Source organism: Leucoraja erinacea, chromosome 6 (assembly GCF_028641065.1).
Source record: "Leucoraja erinacea ecotype New England chromosome 6, Leri_hhj_1, whole genome shotgun sequence".
NCBI lineage: Eukaryota > Metazoa > Chordata > Chondrichthyes > Rajiformes > Rajidae > Leucoraja > Leucoraja erinaceus.
In genome coordinates, this window is record NC_073382.1 from 8,296,331 (window position 1) to 8,315,243 (window position 18,913).

The following is an 18,913-nucleotide window of genomic DNA, read 5'->3' on the forward strand; positions in this document are numbered from 1 at the left end:
TGATACAGGAAAAATATTGGAGTTTAGGCAATTTGGGATTGGGTCAATTGGGAGTGGGAAACTGGGATTAGCTCAGAATGGAAATGAGAAAATTGGCCTTTAGATTTAAGAGATACAGCACGGATACAGACCCTTCGACCCATCAAGTCTGCGCCAAACTTGTACACGAGCACTATCCTACACACTGGAAGCAATTTACAATTTTACCTAAGCCATTTAACCTACAAACGCGTACGTCTTTGGAGTGTGGGAAGAAATTGGAGCACCCAGAGAAAACCCACGTTGTCACAGGGAGAAGGTACAAATATCACCCATAGTGAGGATTGAAACCGGGGGCTCTGGTGCTGTAATGCCCCTGTCCCACTTAGGAAACCTGAACGGAAACCTCTGGAGACTTTGCACCCCCACCCAAGGTTTCCGTGCGGTTCCCGGAGGTTTTTGTCAGTCTCCCTACCTACTTCCACTACCTGCAACCACCTGCAACCTCCGGGAACCGCATGGAAACCTTGGGTGGGGTGCAAAGTCTCCCGAGGTTTCCGTTCAGGTTTCCTGAGTGGGGCAGGGGCATAAGGCAGCAACTCTACCACTGCACACCTACATCGCCCTACATTGCAGAGTTCCAAATGACCTTTGGATAAAGGCCTCTTTGTTAATCTCATTCATATAATCTCACAGTACAGAGGAGATTTACTAGAATGTTGCCTGGGTTTCAACAACTAAGTTACAGAGATAGGTTGAATAAGTTAGGTCTTTATTCTCTGGAGCGCAGAAGGTTAAGGGGGGACCTGATAGAGGTCTTTAAAATGATGAGAGGGATAGACAGAGTTGATGTGGACAAGCTTTTCCCTTTGAGAATAGGGAAGATTCAAACAAGAGGACATGACTTCAGAATTAAGGGACAGAAGTTTAAGGGTAATATGAGGGGGAACTTCTTTACGCAGAGTGTGGTGGCGGTGTGGAATGAGCTCCCAGTGGAAGTGGTGGAGGCAGGTTCATTGGTATCATTTAAAAATAAATTGGATAGGCATATGGATGAGAAGGGAATGGAGGGTTATGGTATGAGTGCAGGCAGGTGGGACTAAGGGGAAAAAAAAATTTGTTCGGCATGGACTTGTAGGGCCGAGATGGCCTGTTTCCGTGCTGTAATTGTTATATGGTAATATGGTTATATTAACCACAATGTATTTTCTTACCGGAGTTTTTACTGCCACTTGATTTCTTCTCTGTATCTTTAAGTCTTTCCTGCACCGACTTGGTTGCCTTGGGTTTGTCCATGGCTGTCACGGGAGCGTTCAAACTTTGCAGAGCAGGTTTCTTCGGTAAGGGTGGCCTTACGGCAAGATTTTCAGAAGATTTCGTACTCAATTTCCCGTCATCGATCGGTGTGGATACTTCGGGCGGCTTTTTGACCTCTGCCTTGTCGGCATTGGGTTGCGATGGACACCCACCCGAATCCAAGGGGACCTCGGCACTGTGGCTTTTGGCTGGCGGCTCTTTGTGCTCCGTGTGAGAAACGTCCTTGTATTTTAGGCAATGGGATGTACTGCGGAGTCGAACACCAAACGCCCCTCTCCCCTCTTCATCTTTCTCCTGCGCTTCCTCCATCTTCTCCTGCCTATGTGCATCAATCTTAGCTGCAGGAGGTTCAGGAGGGGGTGGTATGCCTTCATCCTTTGCCTGGTTCTCTTTTCCAGGTGAGGAGGTGGCTTTCTGAGGGGAGGTTTTGTGTGCAACATCGGGCTCTGCTGCAGGCTCACCGCTCCATTTCGCGCCACTGCGCCTGGACCTGTTCCAAGCTGAGGAAATGGAGAATTTAAAGGATCCCTGGCTATTTTTCTTAAAAGAACCCTGATGGCTTCTTGTTTTCTCTTCAAACATTTTAGCGTTGGCTTCCTGAAACACTGCAGCATCTTTATCTTCCAGGCTGCTGCCATCAGTATTTTCCGAAACGGAAAGTTCCTTCGATGTTTTGGAATAATTTTCTGCAGGCTGGGAATACACCTCGGACGTCAGAGGCAATGCAATACTGCTGAAGTTTTCAGGCACATTATCCATTGTGTCTTCTTTTTCTTTCACCACATGCTTGGTTGAACAAGCGAAAGGTTCCTCTGCCGTTGGTTCCATCATTGCTTGTTGGCTGCAGGTGCCTAGATCTTCTTGCAACGATTCCCCTTCACTGCTTTCTGGTCCCTCAGGGGCACTTGGAGATGGCTCGTCGTGGTCCATCAATATTATGTCTGTCTGAGTCAGCGTCTGCGTTGCCCGTACAGCCTCTTCAGCAGAGAATGCATTGACGTGCACTGCATGTGTGTCGAATGCTGCAGGATTCGCAGCAGCTTCCCAAAGACTTACATCTTTCCCCTGATTTAATGGATGAATAACATCAAGTGAAGTGGAATAATCGGAGGTCACAGCGGTAGATGCTGTCTGCAGGGTGCCTGGCAACGTGGAGACATGGGTAGCACTCACATCCAAAGTGTCAACCTCCATTGGTGTCATGGCATCTCCGGCCATTTCTGATGGAACTGATGGTTCAGAGCATGTATTTGAATGATCAATGTCAGCACCTTGGTGGCCTGTGATGTTCTCAAGGGGAAACTCATCAGATCTTTGTTCGTTACTGTTGAAAGGTTCTGGCATTACCAGGGAAGGCTCAATCAGCGCCAGAGATTGTCCCTGAGGGAGAACTGTTGTTGGACACTCTGCTCTTTGCTCCGGGTCCATTTCAGGAATGGCAGCTCCTGCATTGTCCTTGGTGAGACCTTGTTCGTTTTCTTCCGTTAGCTCGGGCACATTATACATCGATTCACTCGGCCCGTCAGAAAGTAACCTCTGTAAACGACAGAGAGAAGGGGTTGACAATCAACTGCTTTATCAGTCAGCGGCGCTTACTGTAAACGAACGGACGGACCGGAAGAAGTAACACTTGTCACTTCCCTCCAGTCACGTGAATGAGAACAAGCAAAGTGGAAAAGACAAGTAACTCTGCTTCAGCAGCTCACTTGACTGGCATCTCATTAACCAGCCTAGAACATGCATTCACCCCACCACTGACTATAGTGTGTACTACAATGCAAGTACTTGCAATGCAACGTGTGGTGCAGTGCAATCATCCTCTCCTTATGGCTAGCACTCTAGAACCATCAGCTACATTTGTTTTTAAGGAGGAAATTCGAAAAAGAAAATATCTCCAGTGATGTTTTTTTTTACCAAGGTAGCTACAACCAGACCAGGCTTTTTATTTATTCATTTGTGAGTTCCGGGCATCAATGGATTGGCCAACCCTAGTTGACCTTGAGAAGATGGTGATCAGTCACCGTGAACTGCTGCAGGCCTAGTGAAAGGATTCCCACTGCACTGTTGGGTGGGGGTTCTGGGATTTGTGGACGCAGCCCAGACTATCACTCAAACCAACCGCCCATCCATTGACTCCATCCATACTTCACGCTGCCTCGACATCAGGAGTAAAATGGTGCAGGGGAGAGAAAAGACTTTGCCTACCATCACAGTGAGGAGGAGATTCACTGTGAAGGATGTTTGTGTAACTTGAATTGTGTGTGTGTGTCTTGTAGGAATTGTCTCTGTTTGTATGGCTGTGGAAACGGAGTTTCGTTTGAGCCTCACTGAGGCTCAAATGACATGTAATAAATATTCAAAAGCCACCAGCTTAACCAAGGACAAGTCTCACGCTGGACACTCTCTTCTCCTCTCTCCCATCAGGCAAGAGGTGCACCTCCACCGCCCTCTGAGGCAGAGAATTCCACAGACTCACCACTCTCTGTGAGAAGAAGTGTTTCCTCGTCTCCGTTCTAAATGGCTTACTCCTTGTTCTTAAACTGTGGCCCCAGGTTCTGGACTCCCCCAAAATCGGGAACATGTTTCCTGCCGCTAGCGTGTCCTAAAACCCTTAAGCCCAATCTTATACGTTTCAATGACAGATCCAGCCTCCCGGGAATTAACCTTCTAAACTCCAGATGTGGTGTATGGAGGACTTCCAGAGGCTTTCGCAAGGTCCATTCTCTTAAAGTATACGGCATTGGGGGGCAGTATTGATGTGGATAGAGTGGCTGGCAAACAGGAAGCAAGAGTAGGGGACGGATCCTTTTCACAATGGCAGGCAGTGACTAGTGTAAACCGCAAGGCTCAGTGCTGGGACCCCCCCTATTTACAATATATATTAATGATCTGGATGAGGGCAAGGCAATATCTGTGCGGATTAAGCTGGGGGGCAGAGTTATTGAGGGGGACCACTGCAAGGTGACTTGGATAGGCTGGGTGAGTGGGCAAATGTTTGGCACAATAATGTGGATAAGTGTGAGGTGTGGCAAAAATAGGAAAGCCTATTATCACCTAGGAAAAGGGGAGATGCAGCGAGTACCTGGGGTCAAGGTACACAGTCATTGAAGGTAGGCTGCAGGTGCAGCAGGCAGAAAAGAAAGCGAAATGGTATGTTAGCTTTCATAGCAAAAGGATTTGGGTATAGGAGCGGGGAGGTTCTACTGCATTTGTACAGGGTTTAGGCGAACCCACACCTGGAGTATTGCGTACATTTTTGGTCTCCAAATCTGAGGAAGGACATTATTGCCATAGAGGGAGTGCAGAGAAGGTTCACCAGCCTGATTCCTGGGATGTCAGGACTGTCTTATGAAGAAAGACTGGATAGGGTTTAACTCTCTAGAATTTTCACTTATAGACCTGGCAGGCTAGATGCAGATTGCTCGATGTTGGGGAAGTCCAGGACAAGGGGTCACCAGCTTTCTCGAGGTCAACTAAGGATTGGCCAGTTGAATCTCTGCCGCCGCACTCAAAAATGGAATAGAATAAGAAGCCCTGGTCTGGGAGTCGTATGGCGGTGAGGCTCGAAGCTACATCACTGGCAAGATATTTTGCCCTTCGAATTTCCTCCTTTAAATTTCCTCTGAAAGACAAAGAGTCAGCTAATAATGGTTCCAGAGTGCTGGCATTAAGGAGAAGGCTATTACCAGAAATTAATCCCCGTCGGGACATCCTGTTATGTTATTTGTGTCCTGTTACACAATGGGTGTGGTAAGCCCGAGAAAGGATACAGTGAAAACAAAGTACACTAAAATCTGAGTTTCAGGTTATAGTAACAAAGACAAAAAAAAAAACTGAAAGGAAAGGCCTGAGAATAATGGTTTTTGTATAATGTTTTGAAAGGTCAATGACTTAGAAAAATCACAGTGCTCTTTGAAAGCAAGATTTCCACATAAATCAGTATTAAAGATTCATGGCCTAGAAATATGTGCCATTTTTCCAGCTTTAAAACTGTTTTGGCATTCCCCTTGGTGTGTGAAATTTGATCATTCTAGTTCCATATCAAATTCAGGAGCAGCAAGTGTTAGGGCTTGAACTTTCCATGTCAGTAGAACCTTTCCTCACAGTTGCGACCTTGGGACATAGATTTTCCACAATGTGTCCAGCACTATTTGACCTAATGAGTGACCTATTTATCACCAGCAACAAAGTTCTCCCGGGCTGGTGGGAGGAAGAGGCACCTGTACAGGTTTTTCCAAGTACAGTGCACAAGAGGGATCTTCATTGTGCAAAGTTGCCGGTGTAAAGATATAATGTCATCTGTGAACATGTGTATTTTGGGAACCTGGGCACACAAAACGGTGCAGTACAAGAACAGGCCCTTCAGCCCACAATGTCCGTGCTGAACCTGATGCCAAATTAAACTAATCTCCTCTGCATGTGATCCATAATCCCTCCATTTCTTGCATATCTGTGTGCCTATTTGAAAGTCCCTTAACCTATTCAGTGCCACCCCTGATTATACTCGGATAATGTATTCTCGGATAATGTATGACCAATAGTGAAAAGATAAACTTGGCTGTGAACAGATTAAAAGGCATTTGAGGCTTTTAAATAAGCACATGGATTATGGATACATAGGATGCCAAATAGGCACGTGGACATAACTACTTCTACCATCAACCTTGGCAGCTCTGTTCCAGGCACCCACCACTCTCTGTGTAAAGAAATCACCCTGCACATCTCCTTTAAACTCTCCCTCTACCCCCTTCTCACTTTAAACCTACACCCTTTCGTCATTGACAACTCCTCTCTGGGAAGAAAGTTCTGACCCGACTCCCCTATGCATGTTCACATTTGCTGTTATGTTTGGCATAGACATCATGGGCCAAAGGGCCTGTGCTGTGTTTTATTGTTCTATATTCTGTGCCTCTCATAATTTTATGTATTTGCATCAAGTTCTCTGCCTCAGAGGGTGGTGGAGGGAGGTTCTCTGGATGCTTTCAAGAGAGAGCTAGGTAGGGCTCTTAAAAATAGCGGAGTCAGGGGATATGGGGAGAAGTCAGGAACGGGGTACTGATTGGGGATGATCAGCCATGATCACATTGAATAGCGGTGCTGGCTCGAAGGACCGAATGGCCTGCTCCTGCACCTATTGTCTATTGTCTATTGCCCCTCAGCTTCCAATGCTCCAGGGAAAGTAACCCAAGTTTGAGATCCATTCTAATCCCCTTTTCAGTGTCAGAGAGATTCTTCCCAGCTGTTATCAGGCAACAGAACCATCCCACCGCCACTAGCCAGGTGGCCTGAACTACTATCTACCTCATTCGTGACCCTCAGGATCTTTGATCGGCCTTTACTGGCTTCACTAAACGTAGACACTAAACGTTATTCCCTTATCATGGATCTGTACACAGTGAATGGCTCGATTGTAATCATGTATTGTCTTTCCCCTGACTATTTAGCGCGCAACAAAAGCTCTCTCCACTGTACGCGACAATAAACCATAAACTGAACTGAACAGTGACAATGGCAACGTTGTATGTACAGTATCAACAAGTCAGAGGTCCCAGAGCTGCCAGAGCATTATGGTGGCTCCTGTACTCCTACAGTGAGCAACACCCTTTTGTCAGATGCCTTTCTCCAGTCTTTGGCAATTTCTGGGTGAACATGGACCCTCTCCTCTCCTAACAGATAGAAGAAGGGTCCCGACCCAAAATGTCACCCGTTCTTTTTCTCCAGAATACTGCCTGACCCGCTGAGTTACTCCAGCACTGTGTCGATCGTCGATATAAACCAGCATCTGCAGTTCCTTTCTACACCTCTCCCAGCTGATTCCTTCAGGCATATCCGGGCACTTAATTTTGATGGGGAGCCTGGTAAAACCACCTGGTGGTTTGGTGGTGATTCTTGCAATAGAAGGAGTACAGAGAAGGTTCACCGAACTGATTCCTGGGATGGCAGGACTTTCATATGAAAAAAGACTGGATAGACTCGGCTTGTACTCGCTAGAATTTAGAAGATTGATGGGGGATCTTATAGAAACTTACAAAATTCTTAAGGCGTTGGACAGGCTAGATGCAGGAAGATTGTTCCCGATGTTGGGGAAGTCCAGAACAAGGTGTCACAGTTTAAAGATAAGGGGGAAGTCTTTTAGTTCCGAGATGAGAAAATCATTTTTTACACAGGGAGTGGTGAATCTGTGGAATTCTCTCCCACAGAAGGTAGTTGAGGTCAGTTCATTGGCAATATTTAAGAGGGAGTTAGATGTGGCCCTTGTGGCTAAAGGGATCAGGGGGTATGGAGAGAAGGCAGGTACAGGATACTGTGTGGGATGATCAGCCATGATGATATTGAATGGTGGTGCAGGCTCGAAGGGCCGTATGGCCTACTCCTGCACCTATTTTCTATGTTTCTATGTTTCTATCCCAGTTTTAGTTGACCTGCTTGTATTTTGTTTGAGATAGTGTTGTGCATCACTCTGCCTGTCACTGCAGGAGAGATGTGCCTGGTTTTTAAATAACTGTTGAGCCAACTGCGTGACTAAAAGCCGGTTCTTCTGCAAGTGAATAGTAAGATTGTGAGGCAGATATATGAAAATCAAAAAAAAAAAACAGCTCGCTAAAAATCAGAAACAGAAATTTAAAAAAAGTGCTGAAAACACTCAGCAGGTCAGGTAGCGTAGAGCAAGAGTTAACGTTTGACATCAGTTCTGATTAACCGTCTCCAACCTTAAATGGCAACTTATCCACAGATGCTGCCTGACCTGCTGGGTGTGCTCTTCATGGTCTCGGATGTACAGCCATAATTCTAAGAATCTCACCATAAATTAACCTGGTGGCCAATCAATAACTCTCAATTATATTTCGGCAGGGGGGGAAAAATACCACAAAAAAAGTCTCCTTGTAATTGTAAATCACCCCTAATGTGTGTAGGATCGTGCTAGTGTGCGGGGATCGCTGGTCGGCGCGGACTCGGTGGGCCGAAAGGCCTCTTTTCACGCAGCGTCTCTAAACTAACCTAAATTAAAGTCAGCTCTCTGCATAAAGTGCGAATACTTACAGAAGAGGATCTTCGCTTGGTATGGGACCGCTGGTTCCGTGGTTTCACCGCCAGTCTGTGTTTCGCTGCTGAGTTATCCAAGCAGATGGACAGCACAGGCGGGGTGCTGAAGTCCACCACAGGTGAAGCGGGGCTTTCAGAAGACGAGATATGAACCAGCGGTGACGTGGGACTTTGCGACCTCACCCGTGACCGTGTCTGAATGACCGCAAAGAGGGGACTGTTGGATCGGGAGGAAGGTCCCGGAGAAATCTGTAAAATACAAACCAAATCTCACATTACCCCCAAACATCCATATAACTTAATACTAGCTCTGCTGAGCTATTCCCATTGGAGCATTTGACCATACAATAACAACATTTAAAGGACACTTGGACAAATACACGAATAGGAAACGTTTGAGGGATATGGGCCAAACATGGGCAAATGGGATTAGCGTAGATGGGACATCTTGGTCGGCATGGATGAGTTGTGTCCAAGGGCCTGCTTGCTCCATGACCCTATAAATGTGTGAATTTTAGGTTTAGTAATCCAGCTATTTACTTCAATCCTATATGAACACATAACCTAACATGTTGCTACAGCACAACACCACAGGGGTGGGGTAGAGAAGAGATAGAGTGATAAAGAAAAGGAGAAAGAGAAAGAAAGAAAGAAAGTAACTGGATTCTTTGGAACCAAAGAGCCAAGTGCCAGGTGCAGTGTAAACAATGTTGTGTAGATAATGGGATGAATTGTTGAAACAAATCTTTTATCACCTGTCCACTTGTTCAGTCCAAGTATAGATTCTGGACGTAATTCAAAGAGTGCAAAGAATATTGTTTAGGCCAACATTCCTCCCTCAATCAGAACCACCAACAAAAGATGAACTGACTATTTAAGGGCTTGTCCCACTTGGGCGACCTAATCCGCGAGTTCTGGCGAGTTTGCCCTCGACTCATACTCGCAGCATGGTCGACACAAGGTCTTCATAACTCTCCTTCATGCTCGAGAGTGGTCTCCGGTAATTCGAGGCCTCAGCTAGGTCAATATGTTAATAAAATGTCCGAGAGTAAAAAAAGGTCGCCATGGAAAATATCGCTACTTTTTTTACTCATAGGTTTAGTTGTAGTAGGTCGTAATAGGTCGGCATGTTAGTCATAGGTAATTGAGTGTAGTCGAAGGTAGTCAAGGGTGGTCGTAGATAGTCTTCATCATAGTCGAAGGGAGGTCAAAGGAAATCGAAGGAGGTCATCTTCACTCTCCACTATTGAGTGTCCAATTTTCCCGAAGTTAGTCGTAGCTAGTCGAAGCTGGTCTTCAACATAGTCGAAGGAGGTCAAAGGAGGTCTTCAACATAGTCGAAGGAGGTCTTCAACATGTCATTTTTTCAAACTCTTCTAAACTCGCCAATTAGGTCGCCCAAGTGGGACAGCCCCTTTATGTAACTCTTCTATAAAAGTCTGGTTTCATAGGAAATGGCTACTAGGCTACATGGATCAAAGCACACTTAAAACTCAAATCAGAAAGATGCACGATAAAAGGAATGAAAGTATAGAAATATTTATATTAAATAGGTTGTTTTTATTGTACAGAATTCAGAAAGAGAGATTTCAATGGAGTAAGAGTTTTGAAGTCTGAATTACATAAATTAGTTAGTTATCACGTTATAAGATCATGTGACAAGAGCAGAATTAGGCCTCCGCCATTCAATCATGGCCGATCCCCCCTAACCCCATTTTCCTGCCTTCTCCCCATAACCTCTAATACTCGTACTAATCAAGAATCTCTACCTTAAGTATATCCACTGACTTTGCCTCCACAGCCTTCTGTGGCAAAGAATTCCAGATTCTCCACCCTCTGACTAAAGAAATTCCTTCTCATCTCCATTCTAAAAGAACGTCCTTTAATTCTAAGACTATGACCTCTAGTCCTAGACTCTCCCACTAGTGGAAACATCCTCTCCACATCCACTCTATCCAAGCCTTTCACTGTTCTATACGTGTCATTGAGGTCCCCCATTCTTCTAAGCTCCAGTGAGCACAGGCCCAGTGCCGTCTAACGATTTTGATGGCACTGTTATCCCAATTTCAACCAAGTGTACCAATGACTATTGTGAACTGGCAGTCTGCTATGATAGTTTGATTAATTCAAGATAAAGGTTCACAGGTCAGTTTATTGTTACATGTACCAATTAAGGTACAGTGAAACTCAAATTACCATACAGCCATACCAACAAAAAGCAACAAGACACACTACATATAAGTTCACATAAACATCCACCACAGCGGATTCCCCACAGGCAATAAAGTCTAATCTTCTTCGTCTTTATTCTCCCGCAGTCGGGGCAGTCGAACTATCCGCAGTCGTGGCGATCAAAGCCCCGGTAGCCGGCAATCGAAGGCCCCGTGCCGGGCCGGTCGGAGATCCTGCGGCGTGGAGCTCCCGAAGTCGGTCTCTAACCAGGGACCATGAGCTCCCGCAGGCTCCCGCGGTTGGTGCTCCCGCAGTCGGTCTCCAGCAGAGGCCGCCAGCTCCTCGATGTTAGGCCGCAGTGTGGACGAAGATACGATACAGAAAAAAAATCGCATCTCCGTTGAGGTAAGAGATTTAAAAATGTTTCCCCCAACCCCCCACATAATACAAACTAATGAACACTAAAACATACATTTAACACATACCATAAAGGAAGAGACAGACAGACTGTTGGCGAGGCAGCCATTGTGGGCGCCACCTGGTGGCAGTAAATGTAGTTAATAAGGATCTATGATAGAAACATAACTCAACGAGTAATTCAAATTGGACTCAACTACTAAACAGTATCTATTGTTGACCAATGAAGACAAATTTAGCAAAGGTTCATTTTAGCAAAGGTTCATTTCTAGAACCCTTTCCTTCTTGGATATTTGAAGAGTGCAGGTAAATCTCAGATCGTGAGCAGTATTCCACATTCATGCCACTTCTGATTTGATGGCTCTTAGACAGCCACTGCAGTGTTGTTGCAAGGGCAATATTTTGAATATAGAGTTGAGTCCCAATGTAAGTTGGCCACCACAGTAAGTGTAACGTGATGCCAAACTTGGGTCACACAGTTGCTCCTGGTTTCTATGGACTTTTACCAAAGCTCACTTTAAATATAAACACAATGCCCAGACTCACAGGCTATGAAAGTACACAAGCACAGAACTTAGAACGCAGTTCAATATGAAGCATGGCAGCACTAATAGGTTTGACCAGACAATATTCAGGTCTATAACAATCAAAAAGCTATCATAATGGCCCCAGGAATGATTGGGTCAACATTGGATGAGCATTTGACGGCACTGGCCCTGTACTTGCTGGAGTTTCGAACGATGGGGGATGACTTCATTGAAACTTACCAAATAGTACGAGGCCTGGATAGAGTGGATAGAGTGGAGAGGATGTTTCCACAAGTGGGAGAGTCTAGGACCAACAGCCATAGCCTCAGAATATAAGGACGTTCCTTTCTGTGGAATTCATTGTCACAGACGGGCTGTGGAGGCCTAGTCATTAGGTATTTTGAAGGTGGAGATTGACGGGCTCTCGATTAGTACGGGTGTCTGGGTCTATGGGGGGGGGGAGATAGGAGAATGGGGTTGAGAGGGAAAGATAGATCAGCCGTGAATGAATGGTGGAGTAGACTTGATTGGTCAAATGGTTAAATTCTGCTCCTATAATTTATGAAACCAAAAATATTGCAGATGCTGGAATTGTTTGTTTTTATATTTAAAAAGGCTAGAGGAAAACATGTGTCTGTTATTATAGAAGGTCGATAGCCTGAAGTACCGGCATTGTTTCTCTCACTATGGATGCTGCCCAACCTCTGAATAATCCCAAAACACATCAGGTCCTGGCCCAAAATGGTACCTATCTATGTTCTACTGAGAGAACATGCTGTCTGACTAATTGAGTTACTCCAGCACTTTGTTCTTGTATATTTCTATCCTGCACCTCCCCTTCAGCTTACTTTCCTCACAATTCTCAACTCCTCAATCCTTTTGTCTCACACTTTCTGTCTTTTCACCTCTGACCTTTCCCTACCCTCTGCCTATTGAAACCTCCCCTCACTTGTTACCTGCTGGGCTTCGTCCTGTCCCCCCTCCCCCACCATCCCCATCCCCTCATCCCCCGCACAATCAGTCTGAAGAAGGGTTCCAGCCCATAACGTCACCCATCCATGTTCTCCAGACATGCTGCGTGTCCCGCTGAGTTACTCCGCCATTTTGTGCCTCTGTACATGTCTCCACCTATCACTTTCCAGTCTTTGTGTTCAAGAAGGAACTGCAGATGCTGGAAGATCGAAGGTACACAAAAATGCTGGAGGAACTCAGCGGGTGCAGCAGCATCTATGGAGCGAAGGAAATAGGCAACGTTTCGGGCCGAAACCCTTCTTCAGACTTTCCAGTCTTTGTCTTGCTCACACCTCTCCTTTTCTGCTTTCTCCTCCAGCTGGAACATCATCTACCTATTTCCTCCACAGATGCTGCTTGACCCACTGAGTTCCTCCAGTACTGTGTGCTTTGGTCAAGATTCCAACATCTGCAATCCTTTATGTCTTTGTCTTCAACATTTTGTGGTTTTAGTTCTATGGGAACTAGTGGTGGACTTGTAACCACCAGAGCAACACAGCCTTTAACTGCCAGTTACAGCAGTAGTCTATTTGTTCTATTCACTTCATTTTTCCCTCCAATTTGGCCTGGATTTGTAATCTGGACATCTCTTCCAGGAGTGTACATTGCTTCTATGGCAGGGGAAAAGTAGGAATAGTGTATTTAGTGTTTGGAGATATAGCGTGGGTAGGCCCACTGAGTCCATGCCGACCAGCGATCCCCGTACACTAACACTATCCTACAAACTAGGGACAATTTACAATTTTTACCAAAGCCAAATAACCTGGAAGCCTGCACAGTGTTGGAGGAAACCGGGTTACCCGGAGAAAACCCACACGGTCACGGAGAGAACGCACATACTCCATTCAGACAGCAGCGAGCGCCCATAGTCAGGATCAAACCCGGATCTCTGGCGCTGTAAGGCAGCAACTCTACCGCTGCTCCATCATGCCGCACGTTGTACATTGTAGTTGGTCGCAAGGGACAGGCTGAATGAATTAGAAGCTCTTTTTATGTCCATTAAATTCTGATTAAAGTAGTAAAATCACATCCACGAATATGCAAAAGAAAGTATAATCCACTCAGGGATTCTAGGTGGCTACCATGTCAATTAGCCGGTTAGGAAGTTTAGAGATACCGCGCGGAAACAGGCCCTTCAACCCGACCAGAGATCCCCGCACATTAACACTATCCGACACGCGCTAGGGACAATTTACATTTATACCAAGCCAATTAACCTAGAAACCTGTACGTCTTTGGAGTGTGAGAGGAAACCGAAGCTCTCGGAGAAAACCCGTGCGTTCATGGGGAGAACGTACAAACGCTGAACAGATCGCACCCCTAGCCTGGATCGAACCTGGCGCTGCACGCACTGCACCAACGCCAAGAGCGGAACTCGCTATCAAAACATGGAGGGAACGGGGGACGGAATTTTTTGGCGGCCGTGCGCGCATGCGCTCACTCACACACACGCACGAGGCTTCGGAGGTTCAATCAAAGATACTAGAGGAGCTCCTCTCAGATCTTTGGGCTCAATCTCAATCTCAACTCTGCCTGTCTCACCGGGTTAACTACAGCCCTGTCTGGACTGACGGGACACCAGCGCTATATTTCCCGCAAGCCCAGGCAGGTTAACCCGACGGGGCAGGCAGAGTTGAGCTGGGTTTAGCGCTGTTTCTCTGCGCTGGCTGTGGGCCTGGGGGTACAGCTCGCGTCTGACTCCCGACCTCTCTGGCCATGCGGGGGGGGGGGGGGCACTCGGGACAGCGCCGGAGACCCGGCCGGGATCGATCCTGCCTGTGGATGAGGTGCAGGTCTGTGCCACGTCTCCCTCCTCCAATCGCCGCGCTCTATCCTCAGTCCCACCCCCACTGCCTCGCGGAAAGCGGAGATTTTAAAATCTGGGATCACAAAAACTTGGGGGGGATGTCCCCCACCTCTCAAAACATGGGGGGGGGGACGTGTCCCCTCTGCCATCCCCCCCCCCCCCCTCCGGGATTTCCGCCCCTGACCAACGCTACCGCTGTGCCACCGTGCCGCCCTGACTAACACTTCAAGGGGTGGTTCCATTCCACATTCAAAGGCTGAACACATACACTGGTGTGAGGGTGTTGGCTCTCTGAATGAATGGGACAAAAAGCAAGAAAGCAAAAGGTTCTCAATGAAAAGGTGCTGATAGCAACCTCAAGTTGTGTTCAAACACGTAATGTGATCCACTGAAGTGAAAAATAATTAAACAAACACATTCATAGCAGTCCTTTATCTGGGCTATTAATGATTTGCAAACGATGTGAAAAAGCCACCTCACCGGGGACTGCCATGCATAATGATACATTCTCACATCTATTCTCATGAAGCAATCATTTAATGATTCTGTCTGGGACACATGACAATAAACCACTCTTGATTCTTGAGAAAGCAGGTGGAAAGCAGGAGAAAGTTTGAGAATGTCTGCACTCAATCTGCTTGGAACTGTACAAACACGTGTTATGTTGTGGGATGACTAGCTTCTGAATTATGGGAAGTGCAATGGGTCAGCACAGTGGCACCGAGGTAGAGTAGCTGCCTTGCAACGCCAGGGTCCCAGGTTCAATCCCGACTACGGGTGCTGCCTGTACGGAGTTTGTACGTTCTCCCCGTGACCTGCGTGAGTATTTTCTGGGTGCTCTGGTTTCCACCCGCATCCCAAAGGCGTGCAGGTCTGTAGGTTAATTGGCTTCTGAAAGTTGTTCTTGACGTAGGATAGAATTCATGTATAGTTGATCACAGGTTGGCACGGATCTGTGGGTTTCCACAATGTATCTAAAATCTAAACTAAATAATGAAATGAAGGGTCGGTCGTTCAGTTATTTTTTTTTACCACAGAGTAATGAATACAAGTTATTCCCAGTTTACAAACGCCCAATGTACAAGCACTTGGGAGACTGGCGGGATAGATGTGCCGGCTGTGGGCATCTGTTCTTGACACCAACTGGAATTTTGCCACATCGAACCCAAAAAGAATGCATTCTAGTTAACATATTGATGCCAATTCTGTGAGACATGTCACCTGGCCCCCAACAGCAAGGCCCTTTCTAAAACATAGAAACATAGAAAATAGGTGCAGGAGTAGGCCTTTCCGCCCTTCGAGCCATCACCGCCGTTCAATATGATCATGGCTGATCATCCAAAATCAGTACCCCGTTCCTGCTTTTTCCCCATATCCCTTGATTCCATTAGCCCTAAGAGCTGACTCTCTCTTAAATGCATCCAGTGAATTGGCCTCCACTGCCTTCTGTGGCAGAGAATTCCGCAGATTAACCTAACCATCAATGGCATTTAGACAATAGACACTAGACAATAAGTCTTATCAACAATAAAATTGTGGATTACATGGATAGGACAGGTTTGGAGGGATATGGATCAAATGCAGGCCGGTGGGACTAGTTTAGCTGGGACATGTTGGCTGGTGTGGGCAAGTTGAGCCGAAGGGCCTGTTTCCACACTGTGTCACTCTATGACTAATAAAAAATAAATAAAAGAATATCATCAGGATTAAGAATGGTAGAATGAAGTTTATACAAAAAGATAACCGGCCCCTATTGATATTGGTGGAGAGAATTGGTGTGCAAGTATTTATGCATCTCTGTACATTTGGTTCCATCATTGTCAATGGACCAAAAGGTGTGGGAGAGTGTGTTCACTCAGGTACACATTTAGCTATTGTGATGAAAGGTGTGTTACATGCCCCACCCTGCTGCCTTGCCTTGGATAAAGCTGAGATTGTGGACCAATAGTTGAAACAAGAGGATATAGTGGCACAGTGACACAACTGGTGGGGCTGCTGCCTCACAGCACCCGAGATCCAGGTTTGATCCTTCCCTCTACTGCTGTCTGTGCAGGATTTGCCCATTCTCCCTGTGACTGTGTGGTATTCCTCCAGAGCTCTGGTTTCCTTACACATCCCAAAGATATGCGGGTTTGAATGTTAATTGGAAATTGCCCCTAATGTTGTAGGGATGAGAAAATTAGATAACATAGAACATGAGATAACATAACACAGTTTAAGGATAAGGGGGAAGTCTTTTAGGACTGAGATGGGGGAATAAATTCACACAGAGAGTGGTGAATCACTGGAATTCTCTGCCACAGAAGGTAGTTGAGGCCAGTTCATTGGCTACATTTAAGAGGGAGTTAGATGTGGCCCTTGTGGCTAAGGGGATCACGGGGTATGGAGAGAAGGCAGGTACGGGATACTGAGTTGGATGATCAGCCATGATCATATTGAATGGCGGTGCAGGCTCGAAAGGCCGAATGGCCTACTCCTGCACCTATTTTCTATGTTTCTATCCGTGAACACTTGGTCAGTGTGGACACAGTGGGCTGAAGGGCCTGTTTCCATGCTGTATCTTTAAAACTAACCAATGAAGAGAAAATCGTGGAAAACGGTTTGCAGAAATCATAGACAAACTGTAGAGAAATTTGTCTGGCACCCATGACCAAAAAAAAATCTAACTTCCCCTTAATTACATTAACAAGTTCAAGTATCTGAACAAATATAACATTCTCAGAATTCGCCAATAATAATTTCATGAAGAAATGACAATGGTTAAAAAAAAAACTGATAAGCTTTAAGTGTAACAAAGTGTAAATTCAGAACAATCTCCGAACATACTTCTCAATTTCTACTCTCTAGCAGATTATTAATAAGCTAACATGCCAGATCGTCATGTATTGTTGATGCTGGAGTTTACCTTGTACTGTAATCTAAGTGAATTCTCACAACCATACCTCTCAACCAGCAAGCTGCAATGTACTAAAAGGGTGCAATTTCAATCAGGATGTGAGATGGACAATCTGTAGTCCAAGCTGCTGAGCTAATTTTAACTGCTTATGAGTAGTCCATGCTACCTTCAGGAGCAAACTACTTGGGACTTCTGATTCGAGTGGGATAGTTGAGAGGTATGCTTGCAGCTAATTATTTCATTTTGAGGGAACTCCCGAATTTGGGAGTTGTGTGAATTATTACCTGCTCTTCTTCTTCGCTGCCTGTCCCACCTAAAGTCAAAGAGCTATGATTCTTGTAATGGTCAGAGTACTGTGGAATGGAATTAGGAAAAGGTTCAGTCAAAAATGGCAAATTAAAATGGATATAATGTCACAGAATAAAACTAAGCTCCTCCTGCTTTTAATAACAAGGGTCTAACTCAGTGGATCCCAACGTGGGGCGTACGCCCCACAGGGGGGCAATTTGATTTTTAAGGGGGGCAATTGAGGAGGTCTGGGTCCAAATTTTCGATTTTTATTTTTTTGGATTTTCCATCAGGTAAACATATGTAGTTTATGTTTCAGATGTCATTTTGAGTAAATAATTTTTTTTGGGGTAAAAAAGGTCTTTATTGCGTAGTTATTACATAATCACCGCGCCATCGCTCTTCATGCACGTCGCACGAAGCGCGCGAGGTCATGGGAGAACCTTATTTATTGAATTGGATTTAGAAATGCGATTCAAAGAGCTTTTACTTTAAATTTTGTTGTACATGGTTCATGTTACAATGCCAATAAAGAAACTATTCTATTCTATTCTATTGCTAAGTTACCCTTATAATATCTATTTCCTCCGTTTTCTCTCAAGGGAAAGCAGGTGGGGGCATCAGGATTTTAGAGGTGATTAGGTGGGGCATGGCCAAAAAAAGGTTGGGAACCACTGGTCTAACTGAAAGAGAATGCGGGATAGAAATTCATTCTGAACCAATTAGTTTAGAACTTAGTTTGAAACTGATTTTTTTTTTAAGAAGCAAAAAAAGAAAAAAAGTTGCACACAATGAGGTTATTTTAATGACCGTTGTGGCTTTGCTGGTAGAGTCGCTGCCTCACAGCGGCAGGCAGAGACCTTGGTTCAATCCTGTGTGGAGTTTGCAAGTTCTCCCTGGGACCACATGGGTTTCAGCGGGGTTGCTCCGTCCAATCTCCCCTCACATCCCAAATACACATGTGGGTTTTTTAGGTTCATTGTCCTCTGTAGACAGCCTCTAATGTACAGTGAGTGGCTGCAAAAGTGGGATAACATGAGAATAGTGTGGACAGGTGATAGGTGGGCAATGGGGACTATGGGCCTGTGTCTACCTGTATATTTCAATCCTACAATCAAACCAAGATGCCCAAGACAAGTTGTGTTTCCAAATTTTAGCGATACACTGATGTGGAAGTAGTGTAGATCAAGATGGTACGCAATGATGGAAGAGAAGACATTGGGCTTTTTGGACAGTTTGTTTGGGTGACCTGGAATCACAATCACAAACTGTGAGATCAAAACTTTAAGATATCAGGAGATCCTGCTTTACCAAAGGAACAGTGGATCAATGGAACAGGTTGGACCCTTATGCAATGATAAGTTGATGCAATATTTCAAGTGGCAGCTGGACCAGTTTCTAGTTGATAGACACAAAATGCTGGAGTGACTCAGTGGGTCAGGCAGCATCTCTGGA

At 45.5% G+C, this 18,913-nt stretch overlaps 1 protein-coding gene across 10 annotated transcripts in view; it reads right to left on the reverse strand.

Moving 5' to 3' along the window:
* LOC129697863 (CRACD-like protein) overlaps nt 1–18,913 on the reverse strand; it is a 178,529-nt gene that overhangs the window by 29,865 nt on the left and 129,751 nt on the right. For 9 of the 10 annotated variants that reach the window (XM_055636553.1, XM_055636555.1, XM_055636554.1 and 6 more), the window contains 3 exons: nt 17,455–17,523; nt 8,338–8,589; nt 1,194–2,832 (listed from right to left, as the gene is read on the reverse strand). In XM_055636553.1, the coding sequence (XP_055492528.1) occupies nt 1,194–2,832; nt 8,338–8,589; nt 17,455–17,523 (1,960 nt within the window). The remainder of the gene's footprint in view (nt 1–1,193; nt 2,833–8,337; nt 8,590–17,454; nt 17,524–18,913) is intronic. The other variant, XM_055636550.1, reaches the window with a different exon arrangement.